The sequence below is a fragment of the Vigna angularis genome, chromosome 4 (assembly GCF_016808095.1).
Source record: "Vigna angularis cultivar LongXiaoDou No.4 chromosome 4, ASM1680809v1, whole genome shotgun sequence".
In the NCBI taxonomy this organism is placed as follows: domain Eukaryota; kingdom Viridiplantae; phylum Streptophyta; class Magnoliopsida; order Fabales; family Fabaceae; genus Vigna; species Vigna angularis.
The window spans coordinates 9,168,214-9,178,778 of record NC_068973.1 but is presented as its reverse complement, the minus strand read 5'-3'; the positions used below and the strand labels follow the sequence as shown (position 1 = coordinate 9,178,778).

The following is a 10,565-nucleotide window of genomic DNA, read 5'->3' as shown; positions in this document are numbered from 1 at the left end:
TTGTTTAAATATCTCTGTCCAATAAAAGTTTCAATTGGTTGGGAAGGATTTAGAAGCATTTTGACTTAGCCTAGACATTTAGTCATATCAAATCTCATCTTAAGCACAAACAATACATTATTTTTTTATGATTTTTTTTTGTTATAATTTATATCAATGTTGAATTTTTTATAATATATTATTATTATATTGCAAAATATGAAAACGTTAAATTTTAAGTGCTCCAACATTTAAATATATTTTTTATTTTTTATTGATTTTATATTTTTCTATCTCTATAAATAAAAAGTTCTTTTCCATTCTAAAAACACACCAAATTCATCTTTCTAATTCTTTTCTTTCTTAGTTTTATCCTCTCTTTTTTTTCTAAAAATATTTTGGATTATTTTATACTCTTTTTAGAGATCCTTATTAGTTTTGAGGTTCTCAAATCCAGAAAGACTTACACAATACACTGCAGAAAAGTCTTTAAGACAGTAACTCTACACGCCTCAGAAAATATGCATGTTTTGTCAGTTTTTTACAATAGAATTAACATTTTGCTTTTTTCTAGATAAACAGGTTTTATGAAGACACGTGTGTGTGAGTTCTAATAACACCAAAATCTGGAGCTGTGATTGTTAAATATGTCATATAACTTATGCAATGATAGGTAGTTATCTTTAGAAATACTTTTCTTTCGTGAGAGAATATTTACACATCTAATTGTGCTATCATACATTTTGTCTCACAAATATTTTAGCGTTAATGAAATAAGAAGAGAAAGTACTCGAGACATGAGAGAACATGCTTGATGTCCATCTCTATCAGAGTGTGAAACAATGGTTAACTTTTATTTATTTATCTGTCCATTCCCTTTCTAGTGACTTTCTTTTATAATCTTCAGTTGTTTGTATGTGTCAAGTTGTTTTATGAAATAAAACATTCATAAACTCACTATCATATGATTTTGGGTTGGAGTTTTAATTTATATTTATGGTGTTTTTCTCTAGTAAAATTTTCCTATTAAAGACCCATCACATTGGTGAATGATGAAGAACAATTGAGAAATGTTTTTTCAGGAAGATGCAAGATATAAGACATCAATATAATGTGTTTTTCTTTTTCTTCTGTTCGTGTGAACCATATGGATCAATGTATATTGTTTCTGTACAGATAATTATCAAGAGATATGTATTAAGACTGTTTCAAATCATTCTAAAAGACAAAGACACCAATATTTGCCGAATTTGGCAGAAAACATCATGAAAGAACTGTCATTTCTTCTGAAAATTGTAACAATTCTATCAATTGGTAACCAAAATTAATCAAAACAACTTCAATCAAACTACTTGAACTTGATCCTGTTAGATCTCACAAGTGGTAGTCTCATGCTCCTTTCTCTTCCTCTCTTCGGGAAATCAAGAATACTCAGATTTCCCAATCAATATCTCTCATTCCATAATTTTAAAACCCTCCACTTATCAATGAATTTAGCAACAACAAATGAAAATATTTCCTTCCAGAATCATTTCTGAAGATTCACAAATTTCTAATACAGGAGCTTATGAGAACTACGAGTATGAGTATTTGCCTGAACTAAGGCGAAATCGATGAAATAAATCAAGGCTTTTGGCATTTGGTCATTCAAACAACACCACCAGCAAGATATGATAGAAGAAAACAATAATGCTGAGGGGCTCGGTGCAATTACATTGGTGACAGTCGACGACAAGATGAAATCAACCTTTAAATGAATATTAGCAATGAACATAAAAGCAACAAGAATAGCTTAAATGAATTCACAAATCAAGTAGGTTCAAATTTGACGAGAAGGACCAAACAAGACCGAAACATAATTAATATAGTCAATCAAATGCTAAGACGTACTTAAACTAACTATCATACCAAAACAACAATAAAATCAAGATTAAGAATGATATAACCTCATCTTTAAATACTTATACTCATTTCACTAAAAATAATATAGATAAACAACTATTTCGAGGTATTTACCATTTATATTATTACACATTTATTACTCTGATGATTGCTATTAAGCCTTGAACGTTGAAGTGTCTTCACATCACATGCACATCATGCCTCTTGGATTGACCAGACTCAATAACTACCATAGAGATCGAAGACTTTCAGGCATTTAGTGGTGATAGCACTAAAGCATAGTCCTTTCTTCGACAACTTCTGCAAAAAACCAGCTGTCGACCTAGATGAATTAACATGAAGGGTGACAAAGTTCTGCATATCTACAGTGCAAAAAGGAGTTTTGTACAATGCAGTGGTTTATGATGCCTTATCTGCAGTAACCTCACACAAGCTCTGCATATCCAATTGTCAATATAAAATGATATATGATTCCATACTGTAATTAATGCAGCATTAAGAAAAATCATCCCGCTAAGAACATTAAACAAACTAAGCTGAAATCACCAATAATCACAGCAAGAACAATCCCCTGAATTGATATGATGAAACCTGGTGGCATCTCTCACAATTAATTCACGACCAGTTACTATTGAGACTCGTTTTGCAAAATCATGGCAGTCTTTGCATGACCGTGTATTTTTGAATACCATAATGGGGGTCTCAGCTGAGGTGCACATGAGACCATAGGCTATAGCCAGTCTCTCGCTATGAACAAGAAGCTGCTCTTTGCGTTCAGTAAAGTCAGATAGAGCATCCTCTTCGTTGAGAAGGCACTCCCCATCCCTTTTGAGAGAAAAATTAAGTTCTTTCAATTTTGAGTATATTTGTTCTGTTTGAGGATGGTGTCTATCACCTACCACAAAACGGTGGACTTTACCCTTCACATTAATCCAGCTGCAACTGACTTCCTTCCTCAAGTTCCTTTCAGCCATCATCTTCCTAAATTGGGCCGCCTCATCCCACTTCCCATCCAAAGCACACAAGTTGAACATGATCACATAAGTAGCAGAATCTAGCGGGTCCAGGTGAAAGATTTTGTCAGCTGCAATCATACCAATCTCAAGATTCCTATGGCTCCAACATCCTCCCAATAAACTTTTCCAACTCATCACATCAGGTTCAAGCGGCAGACTCCTTATCATCTCATGAGCCTCCTGTAGCATTCCAGCACGAGAGTATATATCAATCATGCAATTGTAGTGATCAATTGTTGGGTTCACACCATATTTGTCGCTCATTGAATCCAAAAACTGCTTCCCCTCCTTAACTAAACCCGAATGGCTACAAGCATTTAACAAACCTATGAATGTGACGGCATTTGGCCTTACACCAGACCTCTGCATCTGTTTAAAAAGACTCAATGCTTCAGAAGCTTTGCCATGGTAAGCGTGAGCAGATATTATTGCAGTCCACGCAATAGTATCAGGTTTGTCTATTGTCAAAAATGCTTGTTTTGCGTAATCTACTTTGCCACATTTTGAGTACATAGTGATCATAGCACTCTCCCCAGACAAGAACGAAACTAGCCCCTTTTTTATTGCATCTGCATGGATTTGAGCACAGCACATCAAATCTGAGACAGCAGAGCACGCTAGAAAAATGTTGGTATAGATGAATGAATTCAATAACACTCCTTCACTTCTTATTGTCTTAAATACCTCTAGAGCAGTGTCAAATCTACCACTTTGGCAGTATCCAGCAATTAAAGCACTCCATGCGAAATCATTAGGTTCACATATGGTCACAAAAGCTCGATGTGCAGCATCAAATCTTGCACACTTATTATAAAAGTCCACAAGTGGAGTACCAACCGAGACCTCAGATTCCAAGCCAAGTTTTATACAAACACTATGAATTTGCCTTCCAGTGTATAAGTCTCCTAAAGCAGCACAAGCCTTGAGCACTATAGAAAAGACAAATTCATCCAACTCTACACCTTCACTTATCATCTTGGCAAATAAAAACATAGCATCACTGTGCCTTGCAGCTTGAGTATAACCCACCATCAACCTGGTGCATGCAACAACATTTTTCCTAGTCATCTTATTAATGGAAACTTCAGCACCATCCAACCACCCACACTTGACGTACATTTTGGAGATTAATGTCTCCACAGAAATATCAGCAGCAAACCCATTCCTTATCAGCTGAGAATGTATCTGTTTGCCAAGGTCTAACATTGAAGGATCTGCAAAGGACATAATAAGTGTACTGAAGATAGAGGAGTTCGGATTAATCCCTAAATCCAGCATATGCAAGAGCAATCTAACAGCTTCATCTGTATGCCCTTCCTTTGTGTAAGCAGATACAATGGTGGCCCAAGAGAACAAATCCCGATCAACCATTTTATCAAAGAATCTCTCAGCAGCTGTGAAACTTTTGCAGTCACAATACATTTGGAGGATGCAATTGTCAATGAATCTATTGCTGTTGGAGAATCCCTGCAGTCTATTATGAAATAATCTTCCATCAGACAATGCTCTCAGCGTTCCACACATTTTAAAGAGATATTCATAAGATTGGGTATTAATGGAAATACCCTCTTTGTCCATCCTTTCAATGAATTCATGCACTTCTCTAAGCTTCCCTTGTTTGGTCAAAGAAATCAAATGCAAGTTTTCAACTTCGCCTTGTTTATTTGGATTGGTCCTCAATGAAGGAGGACTGCTTTTCAAAGAGAACCAGGAAGGGATTTGAGAAAAATTAGCATGTCTCACATTATTACTTTTATCATTAGCTACCAATACTGACGAAGAACTGGAAAGCACCCAAGAGAACTGGGAAGTTATCGAAGTCATTTAGTTTGTTTGAGAATTGAAAAGTGTTTCCCTGTACAACTATGGTCAGATCCAACAAGAGAACTCAATCCAAGAAATCAAGTCAGAAGCCTGATCTGATCAGAAAATAAAAGAGCCAGAGAATCATGGGTTAGATAAAAGCATAAGAAAAAGGCAATCGGTGGTCAGTATGCTAGAAGTTCTAGTCGCTTCATTGACTAAAGTGCTGTTCAAGTAAACTTGCCCATGCAAAACTAATGAAGAAAATAAGAAGGTAAAACTGTAAAATGAATTGAGTTTCTCTATGCATTTTAACATTTATACAAGTTTTTATGCTTAACTTGTCCAAAAGTTGAACCGATATGTCGATTTTAACTTGCATTTTCAATTACAGAGAAATTAATCCAAAATGGGCCAAAGTTTATTTAACATATTTTAGATTTTGATACTGTTTATAATGGAATTTCACATGACTGACACGAGTTTTGCAATGAGTAAAGCACACAAAAATAGAAACATGGAAAGACAGTTTAAAAGAAGCTTCAAAATATGAATGCATTCCAGTTCTCACAATTCACCAAAGACACATCGTAATTGAGCAGCCAAAGAAAAAAATAAGTTCAGTTCAGTTGGTCAATGAACACAGAACAGATTAGAAAAGAAAAAGAGAACCTGCTCATTCACGATGGTTGAAGAGATTGGGTAGAGGCTTTCTCGCTCCCTCCCTCCTTCATCGTCGCCATTTTTGAGTTGCCACTTTTTTTTTCATTTCACATATTCATATAAAGGTGCTCAGAGATATACGAAAAGGTGCAGCAGGTTAAGTTTCCAAGGATGTTAAAAAAATCCAGTTTGGCCTGTTGGGCCTTTTTTTTAAATTGTACAAAGCCACCAGAACTTAAATCCAATACCAAGATGATAAGCAGTTTGGCACTCTACATGCTTCCATCATGTTCTTAATTGAAAAAGTTATTTCTAAAAGTTCTGATATTTTAGCTATTTAACTCTTTAAATATCTATGGACTAATTCTGTGTTAAATGTTTACAAAATAAGACCACAAGAATATTGAACTCATGCCATGGGCATAAGATTGGGCCGAACTTGTCTATTTTAGTGAAAAATCAGTTATTAGGCCTATAGCTTTTTTATGGGCCGAACATGAACCTCTTCATCCTTTATCTCTTAAATTAGGTTGATGAACTCAAAATCTGTTGACACACCCACAAATCCCAATACAGTAATAATGGTAATAGTTAAAATAATAATAATTATAATTTAACTAATAACAATAATAATTTCCACCAAATGGGCAATTTGGTTATATCCCAATTTCCTCCATTAAAACATTTTTTATCATTCATATAAATCAAATCACTCACAAACATTCACAAACTTTTCTTTCGTTTTCTTACTGTTCTTACTATTTTTCCCTTGATCCAAAAATCCTCACTTCCACCTCTTTTTTTCTCAAATTAATCGTTTCCAACTCCGTCAAATTCATTTTCCAATCCAAACAAAGCATTAGTGGTTTTTATAATTTGTCCAACTAAAAAGTAGATCAGATGTTTATCAGAGATATAAAATTTTCTTTGAACTAAATACTATTGCTTTGGTTTCTGTCTAAAGAGTGAACTTCAAATCTATTTCTGGAATTTTAATTTTTTAGGCTGATGTTAAGCACTTTATGTTTCTTTCATTTTATTTATAGAACAAAATTGTTATTAATTATATGGTCCCAAAGTGTTAGCAATACCCATTCAAGTCTTTGTGTGCTTCTAAACAATGCAAGGATTTTCTCTTCTCCTAGATCATCCATCTATAAAGACAATAAATTGACAATTTAATACAAATAATACTCAATTCAATTAAATATACTCATTCCTCTAAAGAAGTGCAGAGATCATGAAGTTGAAGGGAGTTTTTTTATGAAAATGAAGACCTTCAATTTGATATAAGGAACTCTGCATCTATTAACAAGATGATATTATCTAAGTTGATTGAAGAAGTTACAACAAGAAACCAGACTAAAGAAAATGGGGATCTAAACAACATTGGGGACTATGATTTGCTTGTTTCCTAAAGTAGTTGAGTTCACTTAAGAGAAGAGACATGAGGGTCACATCTAAGGTGGAGGTTTCAGGGAATGAAGTGGGAATCTGTTAGGACTTAACCAAGTGAAGACTGAGGAGAACTCATTCCTTCATTCTAGTTCATTAGATCGGAGAGTCTCAACTCAAGTACAACATCAAGTATTTTATCTAACAATGACAAATAAAAACGAGATACCAGTATCACTTTTCGTAAACAAAATCTTTTTTCCTTCATGCAAACCACACATCAAACAGCTTGCGGGCAAAAAGAAAATGCCAACAGAACCACAAACAAATAATCATATGAGGTTCAAAGAAATAAATAATATTCAAGTCCACAAACATCACCGTAACAAGAGTGAGGAAATCAGATTCATATACTTCAAATAGAAAAGAATAAATAACCAGACCAAAACTCGAAAACAAAACAAACCTGAAAACACAATCTACGAGCACTGCAAAAATTGAAGCCTCGGGTACGGCGAACATGAAGCTATACCAAAAGATGAATTCATGACAGAAACAAAGTTGAAGTTGAGGATTTTTTAGGAGCGTTTTGTGGAGAATAAGAAAATACCAAAAAAAGGAGTGTGGGGCTTGTTATAGGTTTTCATCACACAGGTTCGGAGTTAATTTTTTATTTACTTGAAATATTCATCTACCTATTTATTATTATTATTATTATTTGATATGATATAGATTTTTTAATTAGTACAAATGTTTATTTATTTTTATAGAAAAAATAATGAAAGAACTATTTGTAAGAACCATTAAATTCAGCAGAGAGTGGAAACCAAGTGAGAAATTAAGAAAGTGGAAGCTAAGTGTGCGTAGGTGAGTGACCGATCGGTTTTGACGGTAGTGTATAAAGAAACTTTTAAAAATTTTGTGTCATTCTACTCTGCATGCATTTCTTCTCTCTAAGTTTCTGAGTTCATCTCTTCCTCCTTCTCTCTACAATTCTCTTTCTTCTTTCTACAAAGTTTCACTTTCTTCTTCTTCCGATCATCAATCAGGCAACGTCTGAGTCTTCCTAGTGTCAAGGGCTTCACTTTGTACCGATCAAGTTATGGTTTTGAGCTGGTAAGTTTATCTTCTTCTTAGAACATCTTTTTCCGACACATGCAAGCCAAGTTTCTAGTTGCATGAGTTTATTATCTCATTCTATTAAATTCTGATCACATTTCTAGTCTTTTGTTTGGTCTAGTTTCATCAATCAGTGAACCTTAGGTTTATAAGACTTTTGGTGGTGAGCAAGTTTCTGCACTAAAAGTTCTCTGTTCAGTTAAGAAGTAAGGGAAGCTAGTAATTTAATTATCTTTTTCTGTGTTTGTGTTTGGAATCTCTGTTTGAACGTTTGCATGTATGAATAATTGTATGTTTGATTGAATTGTATTCAAAATTCTGTGTCTGGACGACATCTGTGAAGTGGTTGAGAAGTTCTGCAAGTTTTGTAGAAAATCGAGCGATCGGTATAGAACGATCGGTATAGAACGATCGGTCTGGTCATGTAATCGGGTTTAAGCGGTATTCGGTTTCGTAGTGATAATCTGGTTAAGTGTGGTTTGGTTTAATATTGACGTTCAGTTTTAAAGGTATTCGTTTCGACCTCAGCAGTCTTAGGGTGAGTATTATCGTTTGTTATTAATCGTAATAGGTTTAGCGTTCGTTATTAATAGTACTATGTATTAACATTTGGTTTTGGTAGTATTCGAAGGATTATAGCAATCAGTCATACACTAGTATTCGATAGTCATAGCGATCGGCCTTTCGGTCATATGCTGATTGGCCGCTCGGCCATGTTCAGGTACTCGGTCATTAACTGGGTTTGGTCCCTTTAGTCTTACCGTTCATGACCGTTCAACCTTAGGTGTGTGGGTGGGTTCTTTGTAGTGCTCAGTCTCGTACTAGCGTTCGTCCTTGGTAGTGCTCGTACTAGCGCTCGTTCTTGGTAGTGCTCGGTCTTGTACTAGCACTCGGTCTCTTTGTAGTACTCAGTCTTGTACTAGTATTCGATTTCAATAGTGTTCGGTCTAAGCCAATAGCGTTCGGCCTAAGCCCTAAGTGTTCAGCCTAAGATTATATTATTCGGTTTAACTTTAGTATTTAGATATTCTAGTGTTCGACCCTAAAATCGTGTTCGGCTCATGCTTGAGTATTACTCTTTAAATGACCGTTCGGTCATGTTCACATATTGGGAGTGTTCTTCCGTCCGGTCTTGTTCATAGGTTATATTGATCTTTTCCGTTCACTCGTACTCGGAGTTTGTGTTGTTAACATTTGGTTTCTTCTATGAATGAATATTTGATCTTTAAATGCTATTATCGTTGTTTAACTTGGATGGATTGAGATAGTTGTATTGATCTACTGCATATGGGAAATTGTATTGACTTTTCAATAAGGCATATGTTTCAAGTAATGTGGAAGAGAATTCCAAGGAGGAATGTCTCAGTGAAAAGTGTATTGAAGTGGTAAATGTATCAGTGAAAAGTGTATCAAAGTGGTGTTATAGTATGAATATGGATAATGAAATTCACGGAGTTCATCCTGATATTCTGATGATTACCAATTCTCAAGTAGAGATGGGTAAGGCATTGTGTGAGAATGGCAGGAGGTCCTAGCCCATAGGTTCTTGGGCGAGTTATAACGGACTAACCTCGGGTGGCAACTGATGGTTTTCCAGTTACTACACCACCCAAGTGCATGAACGGCCTCAAGCTACATATTCATACAATCCGGATGGTCAAGTCAAGTGTTCGGTTTATGCATGAAGTATAGTGTCCAATTGTATATGCTTATCTGTATTTGTATTGGTTGTATTTGTATGAAATGTATGTATGTTTGCACAATTAAATTACATTAGCTTACCCTTATTTTTTGTTTTGTCCATGTTCCCGTTCGGTTTTCTCTCTTGCGATGATCACCTTTTGGGGTATGAGCAGAGGATGTGGAGTGTTCGCCGGAGCAGGAGTTGGAAGGGGAGAACCCTATAGTTTAAAAATATGATCGTTCAGTCATATTACTGTTCTAGTGTTTGGGTTGAACCGTTCGGTTACATTTTTATAATGTATTACCGATCGGTTAGGTTTATAGTTTTGAGATGGTGTAGAACTTCGGTAAAACTTTAAATTTTATGGTTATTTTAGGATAACTGTAATCATATTATAACATCTTTAACTGTCCTACAATATTATTATATGATAACTCTTTTATATGGTTTATGCTATCTATTTTTGGGATGTTACACTATCAGTTATCACACTCAATATTTAGAAACAAATTTAAGTATTTACTTATAAAAAAAAGTATAACTTATATGGTTAACTTATTTTTTAAATTTTGTATATATTCATAATTAGTTTAAAGTCTATTAAATTAAAAAAATGAAATATATTTTTTGAAATCTCTAGAATCAATTTATTTTTCATTTTTATTTTTTAATATGTTTTATTATTATTATTTAAGTTTTTATATTAGGACCGAAATAAAAATAATTTTAAGAACTTAAATAAAACCTTAATATTTTAAATTTTTATTTATTTTTTCTTTAGTTACGAAGTAGTATGACAATGAGATGACGATTTGCCCAATTTTAAACGTTTCTAATCTAAAAATTTATTTCACTCTTAAATGTTATTTATTTTGACTAAGAACTCTTTTAGATATTAAAAATTATATTAAATATTACTTCAAATATTAAAAAGCATCCAATTTGTTGACTAAATATTAGTAAAAAAATATTTACTCGGAGAATAAATGAATATTCAAAACTTT

General features: G+C 34.0%; 1 protein-coding gene across 8 annotated transcripts; it reads right to left on the bottom strand.

The window, feature by feature from the left end:
* Positions 1 to 1,916: 1,916 nt before the first annotated feature.
* LOC108345827 (pentatricopeptide repeat-containing protein At5g13270, chloroplastic) lies at positions 1,917 to 7,385 on the bottom strand. 8 transcript variants are annotated; one of them, XM_052876342.1, is made up of 2 exons: positions 7,225 to 7,385; positions 1,917 to 4,371 (listed from the first exon to the last, which is right to left on the bottom strand). In XM_052876342.1, the coding sequence occupies exons 1-2, from the start codon at positions 7,278 to 7,280 to the stop codon at positions 2,424 to 2,426; spliced, it is 2,004 nt and encodes a 667-aa protein (XP_052732302.1). In that variant the 5' UTR covers positions 7,281 to 7,385; the 3' UTR covers positions 1,917 to 2,423. The 8 variants fall into 8 exon arrangements, with proteins under 8 accessions (XP_052732302.1, XP_017440103.1, XP_017440104.1 ...); XM_017584614.2 differs by having other exon boundaries at positions 1,917 to 4,816; positions 7,225 to 7,370; XM_017584615.2 differs by having other exon boundaries at positions 1,917 to 4,816; positions 5,373 to 7,367.
* Positions 7,386 to 10,565: the final 3,180 nt, after the last annotated feature.

Excerpts from the sequence above, each read along its gene's own strand:
- LOC108345827 (XM_017584614.2), bottom strand. The coding sequence starts at position 4,721 with ATGACTTCGATAACTTCCCAGTTCTCTTGGGTGCTTTCCAGTTCTTCG.